This window comes from Hylobates moloch, unplaced genomic scaffold, assembly GCF_009828535.3.
Source record: "Hylobates moloch isolate HMO894 unplaced genomic scaffold, HMol_V3 SCAFFOLD_11, whole genome shotgun sequence".
In the NCBI taxonomy this organism is placed as follows: domain Eukaryota; kingdom Metazoa; phylum Chordata; class Mammalia; order Primates; family Hylobatidae; genus Hylobates; species Hylobates moloch.
The window spans coordinates 91,339,238-91,365,191 of NW_026652286.1; the positions used below are offsets into that span (position 1 = coordinate 91,339,238).

General features: G+C 45.1%; 2 protein-coding genes and 1 pseudogene across 8 annotated transcripts in view; 2 read left to right on the plus strand and 1 right to left on the minus strand.

Annotated features, from left to right (window-relative positions):
* TMEM25 (transmembrane protein 25) overlaps positions 1-24,282 on the plus strand; it is a 32,265-nt gene extending 7,983 nt beyond the window's left edge. For 2 of the 4 annotated variants that reach the window (XM_032167583.2, XM_032167584.2), the window contains one exon: positions 4,594-5,772. In XM_032167583.2, the coding sequence (XP_032023474.1) occupies positions 4,594-4,622 (29 nt within the window). In that variant the 3' untranslated portion in view covers positions 4,623-5,772. Of the gene's footprint in view, positions 1-4,593; positions 5,773-15,585; positions 15,687-24,239 lie in introns of those variants that run through there. The other 2 variants (XR_004250321.2, XR_009215541.1) reach the window with 2 other exon arrangements.
* Positions 1,335-24,651, minus strand: IFT46 (intraflagellar transport 46). Of its 4 annotated transcripts, none has more exons than XM_032167586.2 (13): positions 24,413-24,651; positions 23,634-23,730; positions 18,514-18,593; positions 16,530-16,682; positions 15,695-15,834; positions 14,037-14,111; positions 13,780-13,873; positions 13,247-13,375; positions 10,964-11,085; positions 10,537-10,603; positions 4,268-4,328; positions 3,883-3,968; positions 1,335-3,485 (listed from the first exon to the last, which is right to left on the minus strand). In XM_032167586.2, the coding sequence occupies exons 3-13, from the start codon at positions 18,556-18,558 to the stop codon at positions 3,390-3,392; spliced, it is 1,068 nt and encodes a 355-aa protein (XP_032023477.1). In that variant the 5' UTR covers positions 18,559-18,593; positions 23,634-23,730; positions 24,413-24,651; the 3' UTR covers positions 1,335-3,389. The 4 variants fall into 4 exon arrangements, with proteins under 4 accessions (XP_032023477.1, XP_058302336.1, XP_032023478.1 ...); XM_058446353.1 differs by lacking the exon at positions 16,530-16,682 and adding an exon at positions 16,254-16,317 and having other exon boundaries at positions 24,413-24,647; XM_032167587.3 differs by lacking the exon at positions 16,530-16,682 and having other exon boundaries at positions 24,413-24,646.
* LOC116477017 (large ribosomal subunit protein uL18-like) lies at positions 18,600-20,424 on the plus strand (annotated as a pseudogene).
* Positions 24,652-25,954: the final 1,303 nt, after the last annotated feature.

The following is a 25,954-nucleotide window of genomic DNA, read 5'->3' on the forward strand; positions in this document are numbered from 1 at the left end:
AGGTCTTGGTCATAAATTTTTTTTTTTTTTTTTTTTTTTTTGAGACGGAATCTCGCTCTGTTGCCAGGCTGGAGTGCAGTGGTGTGATCTCGGCTCACTGCAACACTTCCCGGGTTCAAACGATTCTCCTGCCTCAACCTCCCAAGTAGCTGGGACTACAGGCGTGTACCACCAAGCCCAGCTAATTTTTGTATTTTTAGTAGAGACAGGTTTTCACCATGTTGGCCAGGATGGTCTCGATCTCTTGACCTTGTGATCCACCTGCCTTGGCCTCCCAAAGTGCTGGGATTACAGGCATGAGCCACCGCGCCCGGCCAGGTCATAAATTTTTTGCCTAGACCAATGTCCAGGAGTTTTCCCTAGGTTTTTTTCTAGTATTTTTATAGTTTCAGGTCTTATGTTTAAGTCTTTAATCTATTTTTAGTTGATTTTTATATACGGTGAGAGTTAGCGGGGCCAGTTTCATTCTTCTGCAGGTGGCTATCCAATTTTCCCAGCACCATGTATTGTGGAGGGTGTCCTTTCTCCAGTGTAAGTTTTCATCGGCTCTGTTGATGGGCAGTGATTTTTTCTTTAATTTTTGGTGAGGCACAGTCATTCACGCCTGTAATACCAGCACTTTGGGAGGCGGAGGCGGGCAGATCACTTGAGGCCAGGAGTTCGAGACCAGCCTGGCCAGCATGGCAAAACCCCATCTTTACTAAAAATACAAAAATTAGCCAGGCATGGTGGCATGCACCTGTAGTCCCAGCTACTCAGGAGGCTGAGGCATGAGAATTGCTTGAACCCGGGAGGCGGAGGTTGCAGTGAGCCAATATCATGCCACTGCACTCTGGGCTGGGCGATACAGCAAGATTCCGTCTCAAAAAAAAAAAAAATTACACTGGAGAATCATGAGGCGGGAAAAGCCTAGAAATGGGATGATGTTTTGAGCGCAGATTTATCTTCTGGTTTTTGTTTTTGTTTGAGACAGAGTCTCGCTCTGTTGCCCAGGCTGGAGTGCAGTGGCGCAATCTCACCTCACTGCAAGCTCTGCCTCCCGGGTTCTTGCCATTCTCCTGCCTCAGCCTCCCCACTAGCTGGGACTACGGGTTGGCTTGGCTTCCATGGCTGTGGGGGCTTCTGGTTCATGCCCTTTCCTCCTTTCTCTCTTGTTCAGTATTTTCCTCCATAGAATGGCTAAGGCCATACCAGCCACCTGAAAGGAGCTGAGTTCTGGCCTCTACTGATTTTGTGTGTGAGCTCCTTGCCACTCCAAAATTTTTCTTAGCCAGAGGGCCTTGCTGTCACTTCTTTTGACTTGCTCATCCATGCTCCCTTGGAAGGTCCTGGGGCTCTTCTTTTTTTTTTGAGATGGAGTCTCGCTCTGTCACCCAGGCGAGACTCTGTCTCAAACAAACAAACAAAACAAAACAAAACAAAAAAAATCAGCTGGGCGAGGCTGGGCGCAGTGGCTCATGCCTGTAATCCCAGCACTTTGGGAGGCTGAGGCGGTTGGATCATGAGGTCAGCAGATCGAGACCATCCTGGCTAACACGGTGAAACCCCATCTCTACTGAAAATACAAAACAAATTAGCCAAGTGTAGTGGCGCATGCCTGTAATCCCAGCTACTCGGGAGACGTAGGCAGGAGAATCGCTTGAACCCGGGAGGTGGAGGTTGCTGTAAGCCTCAGTTTTGTTTTGTCAGCTCAAAGTTTGTCATCAGCTCAAATGTGCCTGCTCCTTAAACTCAAGCATGATGATCATAGTTAAAGGGTTTGTAAGAAACAGTTCCTCTCCTACCTATGTGTTTATTGTGTATCTATTAGGCTGATGGTATCGATTTTGTTTCGTTTTGTTTTGTTTTTTTAGACAGCACCTCTGCTACCAGCGCCGGCAATGGCTACCACCCCTTTAACGTTCCTCAGTACCCTCCGTTCTCCCTTTTGCTCCTTCAGCCTCTACAACACTTTTGTAACCAATTTATTTTATTTTTTTTTTTTTTGAGAAAGAGTTTTGCTGTGTTGCCCAGGCTGAAGTGCAGTGGCATGATCTTGGCTCACTGCAACTGCTACCTCCTGGGTTCAAGTGATTCTCCTGTCTCAGCCTCCTGAGTAGCTGAGATTACAGGTGCCCACCACCACACCCAGCTAATTTTTTGTATTTTTAGTAGAGACAGGGTTTCACCATGTTGGCCAGGTCAGTCTTGAACTGCTGACCTCAAGTGATTCACCCGCCTCAGCCTCCCAAAGTGCTGGCATTACAGGCATGAGCCACTGCACCTGGCCAATTCCCCATATTAAACACTCTTTTTTTTTTTTTGAGATGCAGTTTTGCTTTGTTGCCCAAGCTGGAGTGCAGTGCCACGATCTTAGCTCACTGTAACCTCCGCCTCACGGGTTCAAGTGATTCTTCTGCCTCAGTCTCCTGAGTAGCTGGGACTACAGGCTTGCACCACCACACCCGGCTAATTTTTATATTAGTAGAGGTGGGGTTTCACCATATTATTGGCCAGGCTGGTCTCGAACTCCTGACCATGTGATCTGCCTGCCTTGGTCTCCCAAAGTTCTGGGATTACAGGCGTGAGCCACTGTGCCTGGATACACACCCTTTGTTAGAAATAACTAGCATGGTTTCAGACTTCCTGACCGGAACTTGGCTGACATAACTACAAAATATTTCCTGAATCTGTCCATCTCCACTACTGCCACCCCAATCACCTCTCACCTGGATTACTGCAATAGCTACGCTCCCTGAGACCACAACCAGACAGGTCTTGAGCCAGACAGCCTCAGGAAGGCGGCATTAACTGAAGAGAGACCCTTAGAAAAATTAAATTCCAGAGGAAAAATGATTCCCCTCGACTGCCAATGTTGGACGATTGGGGTTTCATTTTATTTCACAAAATTTGTTTGCTTTAACTACTCTTCATTTAATGCCCATTACTAAGCAAAGTTCCTGTGTCTCTGCGTTATGCTCAGTCAGTCTTTTCTCTTTCATATTAAATAGGAGAATAATCTGACAATATAATAGAGCATTTGATTTATAAAATCTTTACCCACTAACTTTACGAATGAAAGAAAACAATTCCATCCCTCTCACAAAAAGGACATCTTTTAAGCTTTCCTCCCAATCCAAGCTCCATGGGATCTCAGAAATTCCAGTTCTTCTAACTCAAATCCCCACGGTGGTGTAGATGCATTAACTCCGCAGGGACAGCAGTCTGAGGCAGGCAGGTTCATTAAACAAACATGTTCTGTGCCCTCTGGCAGAGAGGGCAGCAGGACATGCATTGCCCGAGCCAAGCCGTGGCATAGGCAAGGACATCAAGTAGCTGATAACGATCTGTCCATCTCAGCTGGGGCAGCGGGGCCAGCTCAGCCTTGAAACAGCAGCTTGGGAGGTGTCTCAGCTGAAGGTTAATGTCTCCATGTCTCCAGCTTGAGAGGTAGAGTTGGATGAAGGAGTGAATGCTTTCTTGCCTTCAGCGAGAGCTTTAAAATGCTGCAAGGAAGAGGAGAGGGAACATTGAGTATTAGGGATATGCTAATTGCTATATTTTAGCAAGAATTAATTTCTTTAAAATGAACCCCCTTTATTTCCTTCCTGCTTCCATTCATGAGGCCACTTGGTTCTCCTGAAAGAAAGAGTGTCCTCTGTAGATCCTCACCTGATTTCATCTAAGGCCCACAACTCCTACTTCCACCCACCCTTTTTTTCCTCCACTTTCCCCTTGAAAACTCCATCCCTGCCTCCTTTGCTCTCCTAATTATGGGAAAGGGCAAAGGTAACTGGGCAGAGACATCCTGCATCGCCATAGGATGCAATCACAGCAGGCTCAGAACAGTAAACTGTAGTGATCCTCTCTACAGCTTAAGTCAACCCCTGATGCTTGGCTCACCTGTGAGTTCTTGAATTCTGAGTAGAGGGAAAAGAGCAGATGGAGGGACTGGATCCGACTCTTGTAGACAGGGATGTCTAGAATGGCTGAAATGAAGAAGAACTTCCAGGAACAGAACCAAACAAACTCTGGGAATTAGGGGCACTTCTGTTTAGCATAGGCAAACCCCTGGCAGATGGGGTGTCACTATGACTTTAGGGGTTAAATACCCAGCAGGTAGTCACATAAGCCCAAACACCACCTTTGAGTGCTGCCAAAGAGCACAACGGGCTTAAAGTGAAGGCTAAAACTCAAGATAATATCTTCCCAGAGTAAACAAGCCTGTCCAACAGCCTAGAGTGTCTCTATCCAGAGATGGGGACGAGGAAAGGAAGGAGGAACTCACCACAGATCAAGTCAATGTACTCTGCCAGGCTGCAATCAATCTCTGCTGTGGGCAGGCTTACCTGGAAGGGGCATGGAAGGACCAAAGTCAAAAGAATGGTGTCAGTGGTCCCAGAACCACTCTCTCTCTCTGAAGCAAAAGAGCTTCTAGCATAAGACACATGTTATGAGCTGAAATGTGTTCCCCTAAAATTCAGATATTGAGTTCCTAACTCCCTGTACTTCAGAATGTGACTATATTTGGAGATAACATCTTTAAATAGATAATTAAATTAAAACAAGGTCATTAGGATGGGCCTTAATCCAGTATGACTGGTGTCCTTATAGGAAGAGGAAATCAGGACAAAGACACATAACAGAGGGAAGACCATGGGAAGACACAGACAGAAGATGGCCAAGAAGAGACCCCTCAGAAGAAATCAATCTTGGTGGGGCGCAGTGACTTCACACCTGTAATACCAGCACTGTGGGAGGTTGAGGTAGGCAGATCGCCTGAGCCTAGGAGTTCGAGACCAGCCTGGGCAACATGGTGAAATTCCATCTCTACAAAAAAATTAGCCGGGTGTGGTGTTGAGTATCTGTAGTCCCAGCTACCTGGGAGGCTGGGGTGGGAGGACTGCTTGAGTCCAGCAGGTTGAGGCTGCAGTGAGCCGAGACTGAGCTACTGCACTCCAGCCTGGGCATAGAGTAACACCCTGTAAAAAAGAAGGAAGGAAGGAAGGGAGGGAGGGAGGGACGGAGGGAATCAACCATGCCAACAAATTGATCTTAGACTACTACTGGACTACTAGCCTCCAGAACTATGAAATAATACATTTCTGATGTCTAAGCCACTCAGTCTGTGGTACTTTGTTATGGCAGCCTAGCAAAATAATACAACATGCTATTTTTTTCCCCTGATCAGTAGGAATTGGTCATATGTTTTATAGGTAAAATACACTGCCATACTCTTTTCCTGTGGGAATCTGTGAAAAAGAAACTGATACCAAGTTATGGGCAAGTATTAACAGTTATATATGCATTACTTGGTGTTATAATGCCTAATGATTGCAGGACACCATATGAACAGAGAAAATGGGCATGACATCTAACTCAGGTAACAGGCTCTCAATCTAAACAAGTCACAGTGTGAAGTTTTTAAACTACTGGTTTCTTAAAACTTCTTTTCTCTTTTTACAAAAAACAGAGTACATATAGTTCTGCAACTTGCTGCAATTTGCCTTTTTCATTTAACAACGTATCACTGCTATTTCTTCATATTAGAGCAAAATAAGGCCAAATAATATTCCATTGCATAGTATTTCACTGAATGGATGTACTGCAACCTAGCTGTTCAATCCCCTAATCAGACACCTTCCCCTCAACTACAGCTTCAAAATGCTCTGAGGAAAGAGACTGTTTGCAAATTCTGTGCGTTTACAATCAATTCTTCATATACAAAAAAAACCTGTCTTTGTAGAGCTTACATTTTAGTAGGGAAGAACAAAATAAGTAAATAAAGTCTATGGTATGTTAGAACGTAAGTGTTACCGAGAAAAAGTAGGGACAGAGGGTGGGGAATGCTGGGGAGCTGGTGCAGCAGTTTAAACATGATGGCTAGGAAGGACCTGTTGGTCATCTTTGTTCAGTTTCCTTTTCTTTTTTGATACTTTAAAAAAATTCTTTTTTGAGATGGAGTCTTGCCCTGTTGCCCAGACTGGGGTGCAGTGGCGTGATCTTGGTTCTCTGCAACCTCCACTTCCTGGATTCAAGCAATTCTCCTGTCTCAGCCTCCTGAGTAGCTGGGATTACAGATGTGTGCCACCACGCCTGGCTAATTTTTTTGTGTTTTCAATAGAGACAGGGTCTCATCATGTTGGCCAGGCTGGTCTCAAACTCCAGACCTCAGGTGATCCACCCGCCTCAGCCTCCCAAAGTGCTGGGATTACAGGCACGAGCCACAGCGTCCAGCTCCTTTTACTTTTCTTTTCTTTTTTTCTTTTTTTTTTTTGAGACAGAGTCTCGCTGTTTCGCCCAGGCTGGATGCAGTGGTGCTATCTTGGCTCACTGCAGTCTCTGCTTCCCGGGTTCACGCCATTCTCCTGCCTCAGCCTCCCAAGTAGCTGAGACTATAGGCGCCCGCCATGGCACCTGGCTAATTTTTTGTATTTTTAGTAGAGACGGGGTTTCACCGTGTTAGCCAGGATGGTCTTGATCTCCTGACTTCATGATCCGCCCGCCTTGGCCTCCCAAAGTGCTGGGATTACAGGCGTGAGCCACCACGCCCGGCCTTTTTTTTTTTTTTTTTTTTTCTTTTTTTTTATAGAGAAGAGTCTCTTATTGTTGCCCAGGCTGGTCCTGAACTCCTGGCCTCAAGTGATCATCCCACCTCAGCCTCCCAAAGTGCTGGGATTACAGGTGTGAGCTACCGTGCCTGGCCCAGTTTCCTTTTCTTATTAATATATAAGAGCTCTTTGCTTGGATAGTAATTTTTTCTATTATATACATATATAAAATATTTTTTCTCAGACTGCTACTGTCTTTTAACTTTGTTTATGGTGTCTACTGGTATGTAGAACCTTTCATTTCTATGAGTTTAAACTGTCACATTTTCTCCATTATGACTTTTTTTTTTTTTTTTGACAGAGTCTCACTCTGTCGTGAGGCTGGAATGTAGTGGCACGATCTTGGCTCACTGCAACCTCCGCCTCCCGGGTTCAAGCGATTCTCCTGGCTCAGTCTCCCGAGTAGCTGGGACTACAAGCATGCACCACCATGCCTGGCTAATTTTTGTATTTTTAGTAGAGACGGGGTTTCACCATGTTGGCCAGGATGGTCTCGATCTCTTGACCTCACGATCCGCCCGCCTCGGCCTCCCAAAGTGCTGGGATTACAGGTGTGCGCCACCACGCCCAGCTAATTTTTGTATTTTTAGTAGAGATGGGGTTTCACCATGTTGGCAGGATGGTCTCGATCTCTTGACCTCGTGATATGCTCGCCTCGCCCTCCCAAAGTGCTGGGATTACAGGCGTGAGCCACTGTGCCCGGCCTTTTTTTTTTCTTTTAATAGAGATGCGTCTATGTTGCCCAGACTGGTCTCAAACTCCTGGGCTCAAGCAATCCTCCCATCTTGGCCTCCCACTCCATTATGACTTTTTTTTTTTTTTTTTTGGAGATGGAGTCTCACTCTATTACCCAGGCTGGAGTGCAGTGGTACAATCTTGGCTCACTGCAACATCCGCACCCCTCCCGGGTTCAAGAGATTCTCCTGCCTCAGCCTCCCGAGTAGCTGGGATTACAGTAATTTTTAATTTTTTTTTAAAAAGGGTTTCACCACTTAGGCAGGTGGTCTCGAATTTGGCCTCAGGTGACCCCCCCTCAGCCTCCCAAATTGTGATTATAGGCTGACTACCATATCCAGTCCTTTCTTTTTTTTTTTTTTTTTTTTTTGAATGGGTCTCGTGCAGTGGCGCAATCTCGGCTCACTGCAAGCTCCGCCTCCCGGGTTCACGCCATTCTCCTGCCTCAGCCTCTCCGAGTAGCTGGGACTACAGGCGCCCGCCACCACACCCGGCTAATTTTTTGTATTTTTAGTAGAGACGGGGTTTCACCGTGGTCTCGATCTCCTGACCTCGTGATCCGCCCACCTCGGCCTCCCAAAGTGCTGGGATTACAAGCGTGAGCCACCGTGCCCGGCCTCCTTTCTTCTTTTTCTTTTTTTTTTTTTTTTTTTTGTAGAGAAGAATCTCCTATTGTTGCCCAGACTGGTCCTGAACTCCTGGCCTCAAGTGATCGTCCCACCTCAACCTCCCAAAGTGCTGGGATTTACAGGTATGAGCTACCATGCCTGGCCCAGTTTCCTTTTCCTATTGATATATAAGAGCTCTTTGCTTGGACGGTAATTTTTTCTATTACATACATATATAAAATATTTTTTCTCAGACTGCCACTGTCTTTTAACTTTGTTTATGGTGTCTACTGGTATGTAGAACCTTTCATTTCTATGAGTTTAAACTGTCACATTTTCTCCATTATGACTTTTTTTTTTTTTTTTTTGAGACAGTCTCACTCTGTCACCAGGCTGGAGTGCAGTGGCATAATCTCAGCTCACTGCAATCTCCACCTCCTGGGTTCAAGCGATTCTCCTGGCTCAGCCTCCCGAGTAGCTGAGATTACAGGTGTGCACCACCACGCCTAGCTAATTATTGTATTTTTAGTAGAGATGGGGTTTCACCATGTTGGCTAGGATGGTCTCGATCTCTTGACCTCATGATCAGCCCGCCTCGGCCTCCCAAAGTGCTGGGATTACAGGCGTAAGCCACTGTGGCTGGCCTTTTCTTTTTGTTTTAACAGAGATGGGTCTATGTTGCCCAGGCTGGTCTCAAACTCCTGGGCTCAAGCAATCCTCCCATCTCAGCCTCCTACTCCATTATGACTTTTTTTTTCTTTTGAGATGGAGTCTCCCTGTATTACCAAGGCTGGAGTGTAGTTGCTCACTGCAACCTCTGAGCCCTCCTCCGCCCCCGGGTTCAAGTGATTCTCCTGCCTCAGCCTCCTGAGTAGCTGGGATTACAGGCACCCACCACCACACCCGGCTAATTTTTGTATTTTTTTAGTAGAGATGGGGTTTTGCCATGTTGGCCAGGCTGGTCTCAAACTCTTGACCTCAAGTGATCTACCTGCCTCAGCCTCCCAAAGTGCTGGGATTACAGGTGTGAGCCACCACGCCTGGCCTAAGCCACTGTGCCCGGCCTCAATATCACTTTTAAGTTTCTTATTACACTAAGAAACACCTAACTATCCTAATAGAATTAAATTTCCCTAAGTTATAAGGCACTTGAATTTTTTAAAAAGAGAGAATAAATTTCTCCTATATTTTATTTCATTTATTTTTTCAGTCATGCTCCTTCTGTATCTCCTATATTTTATTATATTACTTACATGGCTTTATTTTTACATTAACTTTTTTTCCCTTCTTTTATTTATTTGTTTATTTTTGGAGACAGAGTTTCCTTATGTTGCCCAGGCTGGTCCTGAGCTCAAGCAATCTTCATGCCTCAGTCCCCAAAATTATAGGACTACAGGCATGAGCCACTGTGCCCGACCCACATTAACTCTTTAATTCATCTGAAATTCACATATGTATATGGTTGAGGCAGAAACCTACTTTAATTTTTTTCAAATAATTGTCTCATTATACCCTAATTCTATCACCATTTAAAAAACTATCTTTCTTGGCCAGGCGCGGTGGCTCACGCCTATAATCCCAGCACTTTGGGAGGCAGAAGCGGGTGGATCATGAGGTCAGGAGTTCAAGACCAGCCTGGCCAAGACGGTGAAACCCCGTTTCTAATAAAAATACAAAAATTAGCCAGGCACGGTGGCAGATGCCTGTAATCCCAGCTACTTGGGAGGCCGAGGCAGGAGAATTGCTTGAACCTGCGGGGGGGCGGAGGTTGCAGTGAGCCGAGATCATGCCATTGCACTCCAGCCTGGGCAACAGAGTGAGACTCTGCCTCAAAAAAAAAAAAAAAAAAACTATCTTTCTTATATATCAAATTACCACATATACATGGGTTTCATGTGTTACCATTAAAAAGTTAATGAAATCCTCACACTTTGGGAGGCCAAGGCAGACAGATCACTTGAGGTCAGGAATTTGAGACCAGCCTGGCCAACATGGTGAAATCTTTTCTCTACTAAAAATACAAAAATTAGCATGGTGGCATGGTGGCAAGCACCTGTAATCCCAGCTACTTGAGAGGCTGAGGCAGGAGAATCACTTGAATTGGGAGGTGGAGGTTGCCGTGAGCTGAGATCATGCCACTGCACTCCAGCCTGGGCGACAGAGCAAGACTCCATCTCAAAAAAAAAAAAAAATTAATGATCGCTGGGCGGAGTGGCTCATGCCTGTAATCCCAGCACTTTGGGAGGCTGAGGAAGGGGGATTGCTCGAGCCCAGGAGTTTGAGAACAGCCTGGGCAACAAAGCAAGACCTTGTCTCTACCAAAAATTAAAAAACTGGCTGAATGTGGTGGTGCGTGGTAGTGCATGCCTGTGGTCCCAGCTACTGGGAAGGCTGAGGTGGGAGGGTCGCTTGAGCCCGGGAGGTAGAGGCTGCAGTGAGCCATGATCATGCCACTGCACTGCAGCCTGAGAAGAGCGAGACCCTGTCTCAAAAAAAAAAAAAAAAAAAGTTACCAATAATAATAATGGAGGAAGAGAAAAAACACTGGGCCCTAGAGTGAATGCTGTACTTTCTTACCCTACCTCCTGCTACCTTCCACTCACCTTGCCCAAAAGCTCTTCAAACTCTGGGGACCATTCCTGCATCAGCGTGTCAATGTCGGGCATGGTCCTAAAAGTATGAAGGTAAATATGAACAAGAAACGTGAACTGATACATCAGCAACCTCTGGATCAGCATATTCTAGGATGAAGGAGAGGTCTTCAATCTGGCACATCAGGAAGGCTTCAGGAGAACCTAGACTGCGCATACCAAAGTTACCCAGGGCCTGGGGTTTGGAGGAGCTAGCTAAGTAATACTAGAGAAATTATAATCTTTATGTCTACAATCTCAGCCAGTAGTTGCCAGGATCCACAGGACCTCAGGTTGATCAAATATGTTCCCAGCCTCTGGGCCTCTTCTCAGGAGCAATAGTTCACGGGCAGTGAAGGTTACTGTGTGTTACTCTTGCAAAGAATGTGGTATTTCTTACCTGGTGTAGTGCACAGTCGCAGGGGGCTTAGAACGGTGTAATTCAGAGATGCTCTCAATCCACGTATCAATGGCTTTGGGATTCTTTTCTGCATCTTCCAGGCTTTTTACTTTCATATGTTGCTAGAAAAGTAAGGAGAAAGCCTAGCTGATGGCACTGAAGTAGCTCTCTTGTTTTTACAGTGTCTCATTATATCTGCTGCTGTTTCATATTCAAGCTTGCTGATGACAGCTGCTGCCACATGAAACAGCAGCCAAATGAAGGGGATAGGAAACCCTGATAATATCTGCTGCAGCCAGGTCAGGCATGGCGGTCACACTTGTAATCCTAGCACTTTGGCAGTCTGAGGTGGGAGGATCAGTTGAGGCTAGGAGTTCAAGACCAGCCTGGGCAACATAGTGAGACCTTGTCTGTACTAAAAATTTAAAAATTAGCCAGGCGTGGTGGTGTGTGCCTGTGGTCTCAGCTACTTGAGAGGCTGAGGCAAGAGGATCACTTGAGCCCAGGCGTTTGAGGTTGCAGTGAGCTACGATTGTGCCACTGCACTCCAGCCTGGGCAAGAGCAAGATCCTGTCTTAAAAAAAAAAAAAAAAGCCAAGTGCAGTGGCTCACACCTGCAGTCCTAGCACTTTGGGAGGCTGAGGCAGGAGGATCACTTGAGGTCAGCCTAGACAACATAGGGAGACCCTGCCTCTACAAAAAAAAAAAAAAAAAAACCTAGCCAGGCATGGTGGCACACACCTGTGGTCTGTCCCAGCTACTTGGGAGGCTGAGGTAGCAGGGTTGCTTGGGCCCAGGAGATCGAGGCTACAGTGAGCCACAGGCACACCACTGCACTCCAGCCTGGGTAACAGAGCGAAACCCTGTCTCAAAAAAAAAATAATAATAATTTGCTGAAGCCATGGAAAGGGAGCAGATCAAAATGGCAGGACTGACCATAATGAAATAACATTTAGGCCAGGCTTGGTGGCTCACGCCTATAATCCCAGCACTTTGGGAGGCCGAGGTGGGTGGATCCCCTGAGGTCGGGAGTTCGAGACCAGCCTGACCAACATAGAGAAACCCTGACTCTACTAAAAATATAAAATTAGCTGGGCATGGTGGCACATGCCTGTAATCCCAGCTACTCGGGAGCCTGAGGCAGGAGAATCGCTTGAACCCAGGAGATGGAGGTTGTGGTGAGCCGAGATTGTGCCATTGCATTCCAGCCTGGGCAATAAGAGTGAAACTGTCTCAAAAAACAAACAAACAAACAAAAAAAACATTTCACACCTACTAGGATGGTTAGAATAAAAAATACAAACAAAAAGTATTGGTGAGGATGTGGAGAAACTGGAACTCTCATTCATTGCTGATGGGAATGTAAAATGGTACAGCCACTTTGGAAAACAGTTTGGTAGTTCTTCAAATGGCTAAACATAGAGTTTCCATATGGCCCAGCAATTCTACTCCTATGTATATACCCAACAGAATAACAATATATACCCACACAAAAACTTGTATACAAATATTCAAAGCACCATTATTAATAAGAGTGGAGAGAACTAGAGAATGAATAAAGAAAATCTGATAAATCCATACAGTGGATATTATTCAGCCACAATAAAGGAATGAAATCATTACCAGGGTCTAGGAGGAAGTGGGAGAATGAGGAGTGAATATTAATGGGTGTGAAGTTTCTTTTTGAGGTGATGGAATATTCTAAATTAGGTAGTGGTGATGGCTACAAAACAGTGATTATATTAAAACTAATAAGTTGTACAATTTAAAAGGCTAAACTTGCTGGTATACAAATTATATATAAAGCTGTCATTTAAAAAATACAGCTGGCCCAAAGCAATAGCTATCTTTTTTTTTTTTTGAGATGGAGTCTAGCTCTGTTACCCAGGCTGGAGTGCAGTGGCATGTTCTCGGCTCGCTGAAAGCTCCGCCTCCTGGGTTCACGCCATTCTCCTGCCTCAGCCTCCCGAGTAGCTGGGACTACAGGCGCCCGCCACTACACCCTGCTAATTTTTTGTGTGTGTTTTTAGTAGAGATGGGGTTTCACCGTGTTAGCCAGGATGGTCTCGATCTCCTGACTTCGTGATCCGCCCACCTAGGACTCCCAAAGTGCTGGGATTACAGGCGTGAGCCACTGCGCCCGGCCCCATCTCTTTTGACAGGCAGTAAGTCAATTATATGAGTGCCGGCAAGGCCTCCTCCGCTCTTAGGCCTCCTCCGCTCTTAGGCCTCCTCCGCTCTTGGCCCTCTCCAGCTGGGGCCTATACTAAGCTAGTATCTTACTGTGATGTTGTGCTGCTTAGAATTCTCTGTTAACCAGAGGGAGAGCACCGTAGGGTCTGACTGCTTTGTAGAAGGTTCATCCAATACCAATAGGCCAAGGTTGTCGGGCTTTCCATCAGGACGTGGGACCTGGTTAAGAAAAAGGTAAGAAAGCAGAAAGGAAAATGTTTCCAATAAGTTAAAGAGGAAGAACTCTTCTGGTTCATCATTATTACTAGTATTAAAAGCATGCTTATCATGCTGTACCCAATACTATCCAGAAAAAAATATATGATCCATAGCAGCTTAAATATAAACCTGTTGTCACAGATAATTAGGAAGCAAATACATGACAAACTGTTAATGTATAATGAGATATTAAGTATTATTTAAGAGCAATGAGTGTAATTTGGAGTTGAGAGCAAGGTTAAGAACTCCAGTGAAATGAACATGACTAGCCAATGCTAGTCAAAGAAATTAGGGAAACTGTTAAAAGTAACAGGGGCATCTGAAGAAACACTTAAGGAGTCATTTGCAGGATGTACTGACTATACCTTTAAGAATGCATCAATATCCCCGACAGCTGGGATAAAATCAGGAATGAAAGGCTTCAGTTTGTGGTCCAGGTCAATCAACTGAGGTGTGTACCTAGGAGATATTGCCAAGGGAAGGTGGAGACAGTCAGAGAAAGTTACTTTACTAGTCAGGCTAAAAAAAATCTAAGGGGAATGGCCCTGTTTCAGACTAGAGATAGGAAAGGTTTGGGGCAAGGGAGGGATAGTGGGGTATGGTGGGAGGTCCTAGTACTCACCTACTGATGTACTGGAAGAGTTCCTTAATTTCAGCAGAAACTGGCAAATGCTCATAATCTGCAGGGTCATAGGCCCTGGGAAAAGGAAAACAGTTTGTTCGAGGTGGCCAGAGAAGAGCAGAGGTGGCAGGGTCCTAGGTGCTGGTGTGTTACTGACTATAGGGACATGATCCTGAGGCTAGCTTCTGCCTCTCCAATATCTGCCTTTCCTGGTGGCTTGCAAGGCAACTTTAAGGTTGATTGTACTTAACTCTCAATTATCTCTGACTCTGAAGGACAGAGGTGCAGAAAATCCAAAACATAATATTTTTTTGATGTTGAAATGTAGCATAAATGGTTTTCCTTTTTTTCAATGAAAGGATGACAAGGAAAGGTAGAACAAGAGATTTTAGGGCTGGGCGTGGTGGCTCACACCTGTAATCCCAACACTTTGGGAGGCCGAGGCAGGCTGATCACCTGAGGTCAGGAGTTCAAGACCAGCCTGGCCAACATGGTTGAAACCCTATCTCTACTGAAAATACAAAAAGTAGCCAGGTGTGGTGATGCACACCTCTAGTCCCAGCTACTCAGGAGGCTGAGGCAGGAGAATCGCTTGAACCTGGGAGGCAGAGGTTGCAGTGAGCCAAGATCACACCACTGCACTCCAGCCTGGGTGACAAAGCAAGACTCTGTCTCAAAAAAAAAAGATTTAAATATTTAAATATCTGACATGAAAATAGTTTGCACCAGAAAAAAATTTTATAGAAGTGTTTTTAGCAGTGGTATTATTATTTTTTAAATTTAATTATTTTTAAGACAGGGTCTCACTCTGTTGACCAGGTTGGAGTGCAGTGGCCTGATCATAGCTCATTGCAGTCTCAAACTCCTGGGCTCAAGTGATTCTCCTGCCTCAGCCTCCCGAGCAGCCGGGACTATGGGCACACACCAGCATGCTCAGTTAATTTTTAAAAAATTTTTGGGCGGCTGGATGCAGTGGCTCACGCCTGTAATCCCAGCACTTTGGGAGGCCGAGGTGGGCGGATCACGAGGTCAGGAGATCAAGACCATCCTGGCTAACAAGGTGAAACCCCATCTCTACTAAAAATACAAAAAAATTAGCTAGGAGTGGTGGTGGGCTCTTGTAGTCCCAGCTACTCGGGAGGCTGAGGCAGGAGAATGGCATGAACCCAGGAGGCGGAGCTTGCAGTGAGCCGAGATCATGCCACTGTACTCCAGCCTGGGTGACAGAGCAAGACTCCATCTCAAAAAAAAAAAAAAAATTTTTGTAGAGACGAGGTCTTGCTATGTTGCCCAGGTTGGTCTTGAACTCCTGGCCTTAAGCAATCCTCCCACCTCAGCCTCCCAAAGTGCTGGGATTACAGGCTTGAGCCACCATGCCTGGCCACCACCTTTTAGATTTACTCAGCAAAATATCATGTAACCCCCAAGCCCACAAATGTTTCAGATAGTAAAGTGATACTATAGGACTGGATAAGGTAGTAGAGTCAGAAAGGGAAGAAAACTCATTATTATGTTGGGTTTCTGAGACATTTGAAAATCCTAAATACAGGAGATCAAAAGAGATGCTGGAATTTCACTTCTAACTGACGTCCTCCCACTCCAGTGTTCTGAAGGAGGTATTCTGAAGAACACCCTTGGCTTGGGTGTTCTTTCCTCACCCTTCCAGAGGGGCTCCATGCTCTTCATCATCATCATCAGAATCAGAATCAGTTTCAGATGAATCATCATCATCATCGTCGTCATCATCATTTTCAATAAAGCCCCGTTGAGGTGTCAACTGTGAGGTCTTTTTCTTCTCCTGAGATAGGGCAGGGCAGGCATAGAAAGCTTCAAGTAAAAAAATCAAATGTACCTATGCCCAGTTCTCTATTGCTCTAACCAATACCCCAACCACCTGGCACCTCATCACCAGAAAGAGAAGGGGGCACTTCCCAGAAGGGGCTTGAGAGCCTTCTTCTGCCCCTGCTCAGCTACAAATGGGGACTCTACTTTCTAGAACCATATTCCATTTCTCTACTTGAGACTGGGGCATAAATTCTATCTAATTTTATCTATTGTACGTATTACTTAGATCTTCAGGGCTCTGCATACACTTTAGACAGCTTCGGCCCAAAAAGCTATGGACTTTCAAAGAAGAGGATGGCAACTCTAGTTATTATGGAAGAAAATCGGGGAAGATTAAGTGGGAATAGAAACTTTAGGGGTCTTAATACTCACAAAGACCATAGAGAGGAAATCTAATACTTAATTTGCAAGACTGCCCAGCGTAAGCGGCTTGAAACTATCAAAAGAAGAAGGTTCAAAATCAACCTTGTGCTCATCGAACTAGCAGTCCCAGAGACTATGGACTTTCCATTTTTGTTCACTGACATTTCTCTTCATGGAGTATCTGACCTATCGTATTTCCCTTCCAATACCCCATAAATTACATAAAATGACTACACATTCTCTCTCAAGATAAACAGCTCTTTTGCTCTTGGCATTATAACCTACCTTTCTGTGCTTCTGGCTCTCTCTGTACCATCCCACCCTCTCAAGTCCATGAGAAGGGGTCTGGTGGCACTTGAGACTTGCAGGGGCAGGTGGAACAGGGTCCATGTCTTTGCCTCTGTGGCCTGGAGCCTGTGGCATGCCCTCCCTTAGGACCTGAAGGATGACCAATTGGCCCCCTTTAAAAGTAGGTTTTCAAAACTTGGTTTCTATGTATCATATGGCTTATACTGAGGTTAACATATTTGATTCCAGTTGTTTAAAATTAATTTGTTTTTATGGTAAAGCAGCTATTGGCACACAAAACTGTGACACGTTACAGGACACCAAAAACTGCTTTTGGTCACATTTTGCTCTAAGAATAACAAATTTATTATACACAGATAAAAGTATATTCTAACTAAGCTGTAATATGCATGGCAGATAATGAAACAGTTGCAGAATTTATTCAGTGACTATGCCTTATTAGTATATGGTTGATAAGAACTTTCTGGAGCATTCTTTCTCAATTCAAGATTTGCCAAAATTATCCTTAGTCACATAGGAAGCAGTTCTGGCAGAGGGAACTTTTAAGAATATGGTCAGCCCAGGGTGGTGGCTCATGCCTGTAATCACAGCACTTTGGGAGGCCGAAGCAGGTGGATCATGTGGTCGGGAGTTCGAGACCAGCCTGACCAGCATGGTGAAACCCCGTCTCTACTAAAAATACAAAAATTAGCCAGGCGTGGTGGCGCACGCCTATAATCCCAGCTACTCAGGAGGCTGAGGCAGGAGAATCGCTTGAACCCTGGAGGGTTCAATACAGCTGGGTACAGTGGCGCGATCTTGGCTCACTGCAACCTCTGCCTCCCGGGTTTCAGTGATTCTCCTGCCTCAGCCTCCTGAGTAGCTGGCATTACAGGCACCCACCACCATGCCCAGCTAATTTTTTGTATTTTTAGTAGAGATGGAGTTTCGCCACATTGGGCAGGCTGGTCTCAAACTCCTGACCTCAGATGATCTGCCCGCCTCGGCCTCCCAAAGTGCTGGGATTACAGGAGTGAGCCACTGCGCCCGGCCAACACAAATGGTTTTTAAGAAATCATACGTGCAACTCTAAGGTCCTATGTGTTTCTAGAGAGGTGGGCATCTTGCCATTTCTTTCAGAAGTAGGGTGATTCTCTAGGTTCACAGAATAACAGCAGCCAACATCTGGGTCTTAAGACCTCAAAATTAAAATCTCTTTCACAAAATACTGGCAGTATCACAAGTATTGACAATGAAAAAATGCCTAGACTGATAATTTCAAACTCGCTTTAGCATAAAATTACCTGGACTGCTTCCTAAAAAATATAAATTCCCAGGCTTTTCCTTTTAAGATTCTGGGCTGGGACTGGGAATCTGTATATTTAAAAATAAGTACCTCGGTTGAGTATTATGATCAGGAAAGTTTGTGAAACACTGGCCTACATTATGTGAAATTCCTCACCAAAGTCAGTTGTAATAGTAGGCTTTATTCCTGAAGAAGGGTCAAAATCTCAAGGCTCTTTGTAACTGATTTTCCTCCATGAGCTCAAAGGTCCCTAACCCCTGGAGGTGAGTGTTCAAGAAATGTTTACCACCGGGCGTGGTGGCTCACGCCTGTAATCCCAGCACTTTGGGAGGCCGAGGCGGGCGGATCACGAGGTCAGGAGATCGAGACCATCCTGGCTAACACAGTGAAACCCCGTCTCTACTAAAAATACAAAAAATTAGCCGGGCGTGGTGGTGGGCGCCTGTAGTCCCAGCTACTTGGGAGGCTGAGGCAGGAGAATGGCTTGAACCCAGGAGGCGGAGCTTGCAGTGAGCCGAGATTGCGCCATTGCACTCCAGCCTGGGCGACAGAGTGAGACTCCATCTCAAAAAAAAAAAAAAAAAAAAAGAAATGTTTACCATTGAACTAGTGTCATCTCTAACTACTAAAAACCCAAAGCAGAAATTCTACAAGAAGCTGTGAGTTTTACTGTACCTTGTTATTTTCCTCTTCATACTCATCACTGCTGTTATCAGCCATCGCCTTGTTAGGAAGATGGGCAAAATGAGGAAGTCCTTAGAAAAAAAGTTTTTGCTTTAGATTATTGTTAATATGATTTTTAAAGACAAATATTTTTTAGTTTGTAATATTTTATGCTCTAGCCATTTTATAAAACAAGGTTTATTAGAACATCTGGCTAAAAAGACAGAGGAGACTGAATTCTAGTCATGGCTCTGCCAGTTCAATTCAAGATATATTTACTAAACATTACTGGGCTTAAGGCATTGGGTTAGACATTATACTAATCAAATCATCTGCCATTACATAAATCATATAAACTCTGGCCAGGGGCAGTGGCTCATGCCTATAATCCCAACACTTTGGAAAGGGCAGGCAGGAGGATCACTTGAGCCGAGGAGTTTGAGCCTAGCCTGGACAATATGGCAAGATCCCATCTACAAAAAAAAAAAAAGAAGAAAAAAAATTAGCTGGGTGTGATGGTGTGCACCTGTGGTCCCAGCTACTTGGGAAGCTGAAGCAGGAGGTCTGCTTAAACCCAGGAGTTTGAGGCTGCGGTGAGCAGTGTCCAGTGTTCATGCCACTGCACTCCAGCCCGGGCAACAGAGTGAGAGCCTGTGTCAAAAAAAAAAAAAAAGAAAGAAAGAAAGAGAAAAATAGACACTCTGCCCTTAGTTTACACATTAGTCAAATGAGGTTAATAACTAGTAAAGTACAGAGTGCTGAATTTATACTAAGAGTGGGTTTGAAGACAAATTACTTAAAATGATTTTGCCTTTCCACCCCCTAGCACTGCTGGGCCGGCAGGTCTCTGTTCCACAGGATGGGGTTTATTAAAGTTGTTAAGAATAAGGCCTACTTTAAGAGATACCAAGTGAAATTTAGAAGATGACGAGAGGGTAAAACTGATTACTATTCTCAGAAACGCTTGGTGATACAGGATAAAAATAAATACAACACACCCAAATATAGGATGATAGTTCGTGTAACAAACAGAGATATCATTTGTCAGACTGCTTATGCCCGTATAGAGGGGGATATAGTCTGTGCAGCATATGCACACAAACTGCCAAAATATGGTGTGAAGGTTGGCCTGACAAATTATGCTGCAGCATATTGTACCGGCCTGCTGCTGGCCTGCAGGCTTCCCAATAGATTTGGCATGGACAAGATCTATGAAGGCCAAGTGGAGGAGACTGGCAATGAATACAATGTGGAAAGCATTGATAGCCAGGTGCCTTTACCTGCTATTTGGATGCAGGCCTTGCCAGAACTACCACTGGCAATAAAGTTTTTGGCACCCTGAAGGGAGCTGTGGATGGAGGCTTGTCTGTCCCTCACAGTACCAAACGATTCCCTGGTTATGATTCTGAAAGCAAGGAATTTAATGCAGAAGTACACCAGAAGCACATCATGGGCCAGAATGTTGCAGATTACATGCGCTACTTAATGGAAGAAGATGAAGATGTTCACAAGAACCAGTTCTCTCAATACATAAAGAAGAGCGTAACTCCAGACATGATGGAAGAGATGTATAAGAAAGCTCATGCTGCTATACAAGAGAATCCAGTCTAAGAAAAGAAGCCCAAGAAAGAAGTTAAAAAGAAGAGGTGGAACCGTCCCAAAATGTCCCGTGCTCAGAAGAAACATTGGGTAGCTCAAAAGAAGGCAAGCTTCCTCAGAGCTCAGGAGCGGGCTGCTGAGAGCTAAACCAAACAATTTTCTATAAAGATTTTTCAGATAAAGACAATAAACTTATAGACAGAAAAAAAAAAAAAAGATTTAACCTCTTTGAGTCTCAGTATTCCCACCTCTAAATGGGGTCACTAATATTTCTCACCCAGGCCTCTTATAAGGATCAAAGGAAAAAATTTATGTTCAAGGAACTGACCCAGGGCCTGGCAAATAATAGTCACAAGTTTGAATCTGAATCAGTATGCAAAGATAAGAGCAATTTTTAAATACTCTGAACAATTAAAAGTATAATTAATGCCAGGCGCAGTGGCTCACACCTGTAATCCCAGCACTCTAAGAGGCGGAGGCAGGCAGATTGCTTGAGCCTAGGAGTTCAAGACCAGCCTGGGCAACACAGCAAAACCCTGTCTCTACAAAAAATACAAAAATTAGGCCGGGCGCAGTGGCTCATGCCTGTAATCCCAGCACTTTGGGAGGCTGAGGCAGGTGGATCACCTGAGGTCAGGAGTTCGAGACCAGCCTGGCCAACATGATGAAACCCCGTCTCTACTAAAAATACAAAAAAATTAGCTGGGCGTGGTGGCACACTCCTATAATCCCAGCTATTTGGGAGGCTGAGGCAGGAGAATCGCTTGAACCTGGGAGATGGAGGTTGCAGTGGGCCGAGATCACACCATTGCACTCCAGCCTGGGTGACAGAGCAAGACTCCATCTCAAAAAAAAAAAAAAATTAACTGGACATGGGGGCATGGGCTGGTAGTCCCAGCTACTGGGGAGTCTGAGGCAGGAGGACTGCATGAGCCCAGGAGGTCGAGGCTGCAGTGAGCCATGATCATGCTACCGCACTCCAGCCTGGGTGACAGAGCAAAACTCTGTCTCTATAAATAAAAAATTAAATTAAAATAAAAGTATAATTAGATGTAAGGCATTAACTGGAATGAAAACATGATAAATGATTTCTATATCAAATAAATGCAAATTAAACACCATTTTTTATTTACTAAATTAGCCCAAATTAAAAACAAATTATCATATCCACAGCTGTCAAGAGCACAAACATGCTCAAGTCAAAAACCTAGGTGGCTAGGTCCCAAAGAATTGAAAACAGGGACTCAAATGGACACTTGTACACCCCTGTTCATAGCAGTGTTATTCACAATAGCCAAAATATGAAAACAACCCGAGTGTTGAGTAACAGATGAATGAATTAAAAAATGTGGCATAGGCTTGGCGCAGTGGCTCACACCTGTAATCCCAACACTTTGGGAGGCTGAGGTGGGTGGATCACAAGGTCAGGAGATCGAGGCCATCCTGGCCAACATGGTGAAACCCCGTCTCTACTAAGAATACAAAAAATTAGCTGGGTGTGGTGGTGTGCACCTGTAGTCCCAGCTACTCAGGAGGCTGAGGCAGGAGAGTCGCTTGAACCCAGGAGGCATAGGTTGCAGTGAGCCGAGATCGTGCCACTGCACTCCAGCCTGGATGACAGAGTGAGATTCAGTCTCAGAAAAAAAAAAAGTGGCATATACATGCAATGGAATATTACTCAGCCTTGAAAAGAAAGTCTACATTCTACAACACAGATGAACCTTAAAAACATCACACTAAGTGAAGTCAGCCACAAAAGGATAAATACAGTATGATTTCACTTATGTGGTTCCCAGAATAAGCAAACTCATAGAGACAGTAGAATAGTGGTTACCAGGGGGGAGTGGAAGCAAGCAATCGGGAGCTATTGTTTTGAAGGGTATGGATTTTCTGTTCAGGATGATCTGGAAATGGTGATGGTTACACAACATTGTGAATGTACTTATTGTTATCTAATTGCACACTTAAAAATTGTTACAATGGCAAATTTTATGTTATGTATATTTTACCACAATAAACAAACAGAAACCCTGGATGTCATCCTTGATTCCTAACTCGAGTCAAATCCAATCCATCAGCAAGTCTTAGTGATTCTACGACAATCTGTCTTATACCGTATTTGCCTCTTTTCTTTATTCTCAACTTCCTCACCAGAGGCCAAGCCACTATTATCTCAACTCAGCCATCGCAACAGTCCATTCCACACATGACAGTAACACGGCCTCCAAAGCTCTGCTTATTATGCTTCCTGCCCTACCTCTCTGATCTGACCATATCATACGGTAGTGTCCCCTCTACCGTGAGCTGGTCTCTTTCAGGTCCTCAAACTAAGCCAAGTTCTTTCAGGCTTCAAGGTTTTTCACATCTCACATACTGTTTCCTCTTCCTGGTCTACTTCTCCTCAGTGTCTGGATCCCTGCCATCTATCAGTCTTACATGTCGCCCCTTTAGGTCTTTCCTGACCACCCTATCAAAAGTGGGTCTCTGGCCAGGCGCAGTGGCTCATGCCTGTAATCCCAGCACTTTGGGAGGCCGAGGCAGGTGGATCATTTGGGGTCAGGAGTTCGAGACCAGCCTGGCCAACATGGTGAAACCCCGTCTCTACTAAAAATACAAAAATTAGCTGGGTGTGGTAATCCCAGCTACTTGGGAGGCTGAGGAAGGAGAATCACTTGAACCCAGGAGGCGGAGATTGCAGTGAGCCAAGATCGCACCACTGCACTCCAGCCTGGGTGATAGAGTGAGACTCTGTCTCAAAAAAAAAAAAAAAAAAAAAAAAGTGGATCTCCTTCCTCACTGTTATTCTCCTTAACAGCAAACAATCTGCCTCCATCAGTGTGCACTTACCACATTTGGAATGTGTTTACTCATTTGTCATCTGCCTCCCATGATTACCAGCATCGGGATGGCAGGGACATTGTGTCATTTAACACTATTTACCCAAGTGCCAGGCATAAGGCTGGCACACAGTAGGCATTTTAAAATGCTTGTTGGCCAGGCACAATGGCTCACACCTATAATCCCAGCACTTTGGGAGGCCAAAGCAGAAGGACTGCTTGAGGCTAGGAGTTCAAGATCAGCCTTGGTAACATAGCGAGACCTCGTCTCTATAAAATTAAGAAAAAAAAAGTTTGTTGAATAAATAAATAGTGTTCAGTCCTTTAAAAACATTCCACTGTGATTGTGGTTGGGGTTGCAGGCTAAGGGGAGGTTATGAAGCATCTTCAAAGCTGGGAAAAACATAAGTTTAAAAAAAAAAGAAATGAAAAAGAAAAAGAACAGTGAATTCCTGGAAGACAGTGAGCAAAGCAGTAACATGAAGTAAATGGTGACAGGGTTGGATTGGGGGAAGATCCTCTAATTTGGAAGGCTATGATTTCTCCCCCTTAACTAGTTAGAAAACAAACAATGGCAAGTGAAGTAACTTGACGCTGAAAGTCAACATTTGCTATTATAAAATAGGAACTTCTTGAAGACAACTGTGAATCCATCCTGCTGTCTTTCAGTAGCATTTCTCTTCTTTCCTCTCTTACCTTGGTGTCTTGGGGTTGGAGTATAAATACTTGCAACCTCTTCGGAGTCGTTAATCTCTAGACGCTCATCATATGTCTGGTTTTCAACAACCGTGGTCTAAGCAAAGGGAGACATAATTACATAGCTCCTATCATGAGACATTAAGCACTCTGCCAGGAGGTATATTCCAAACCAGCATTATTGGCTCCTCTTCCTTACTCAAGAAACCAGTTTTTCACAAAACCATCACCCCATCCAAACTTTCCTTAAGGCTTCCTGGCCCTCGGTCAAGCAGTTAAGTCATTCTGTGGCAGCCCTTATTTAGGAACTGCTGGCAGGCTGGCTGAGGAACGAGGAAATCGTGGAAGGAAAGAGAGCCAACTTCTGCAGCTTCCCAAAGCTGTACGACCACGCACAAGGGCAGAACACTATTCGTATGTGGATGGCCAAGGCTGTTGAGGTTTCTCAGGGAAGGCTGTAGAGGTTCTAGAAAGAGTTCTGTCTCTGGAGCCACCTCTGGGGTGGGGTGGGGTAGGAGGGTGTCCGAAGAGAGGGGAAACTCCAGTCTCTAGGTCCCATCCAATAATCCCAAAATCATCACCTCCACTTTCACCCTTATCTTGCAGATAGGATCCTACCTAAGTTTCTTGGGGAATAAAGGAAGCAGGACGGTTGGTGGTGAGGTGACGAAGGCACAGTTACCACGGAGATGGGAAGAGGTAACCGGGAACGGGGTAAAGGGGAGTCCTCTTAAGCCTCTCTAGAAAGTTCCCTTTTTGCGGGTATGAGTACTAATTACCTGTAGCCCTTCTGAATCCGTCTCCTCTATAATGGAAAGAACCCCAGCCTAGGGCTGGGGTCTCACTCCAGTCTCAAGGCCAGGCCACTTTAGGATTCCACGCCAAGCAACCAGCCTGTTGTCAGTCGCTAGGCAAAAAGATAAATTTTAAAATTCGCGAGACTTGCTTCCACTCTCGTGAGACCTCCTGCACGTTACGCCTCACCAGCGAAGGCTCTCCACGCAGGAAGACGATCAAGGGGTCATGGAAAAAGCCTCTCTGGGCGGCCAAGTCGCCTGTTTGTCTATGGTTTCAGTCAATGCGTCTGTTGCGGCATCTAGCGGCTGTGGGTGGCAACGCCGGCTGATAAATTTCGGCTTGGTATAGAGTTAGCCCTCCAATCGGGAAACAAGGTGTGCATTTGTTCCCCTAGGACAACAATCTCTGGGGGTATAGAGTTAGCCCTCCAATCTGGAAACAAGGTGTGCATTTGTTCCCCTAGGACAACAATCTCTGGGGTGCAGTTCCTCCCAGATCAGTCTTACCAGGATGTAGACACACATTCCAGGGGAAATTCCGCAGCACTCTGTACGTCCTTTTCTAGCACTATATTACATTATAGTCTTTTCCCTCCACAGGGTGCCATGGAATGGAACATACTTATAGTAATAAATTATTCCTTGTGTATCTGAGGTTCAAATTTAACTCTGTGTCCTGTCTTTCTTATTTGCTAAAGAAGACTGTGAACTTATTTAAAGCAGGATCTGTGTCTAATTAATTTTTAAACTTTGTAACACCAGTGCATTGCAGAAATTAGACACTAACAATGCTCATTGGGTGGATGAATCGAGGAATGAGTGAATGGAGATGTAAGGAACAAATATTTTCCAACTGTGGACATAATTAATTTGGGAAGTCAGGGAGAGAGAAACACAAAATATTGGAGGCCAGGTGCGGTGGCTCACGCCTGTAATCCCAGCACTTCAGGAGGCAGAGGTGGGAGGATTGCTCGAGTTCAGGAGTTTGAGACCAGCTAGAGAAACATAGCGAGAACCGCCCCCCTGCACTCTATTAAAAATGTTAAAAAAATTTTAAAAATTAGCCAGGTGTGGTGGCACGCACCTATAGTGCTAGCCACTCGGGAGGCTGAGGCAGGAGGATTGCTTGAGCCAGGGAGGCAGAGGTTGCAGTGAACCGAGATTGGGCCACTGCATTCACTCCAGCCTGGGCAACAGATCAAGACCCCGTCTCAAATATAAATAATGAATAATAATAATAATAATTTTTTGGTCGGGCACGGCGGCTCACACCTGTAATCCCAGCACTTTGGGAGGCCAAAGTGGGTGGATCACAAGGTCAGGAGTTCAAGACCAGCCTGACCAACATGGTGAAACCCCCGTCTCTACTAAAAATACAAAAATTAGCTGGGCGTGGTGGCGCACACCTGTAATCCCAGCTACTCAGGAGGCTGAGGCAGGAGAATTGCTTGAACCCAGGAAGCGGAGGTTGTGGTGAGCCGAGATCGTGCCACTGCGCTCCAGGCTGGGCGACAGAGCGAGACT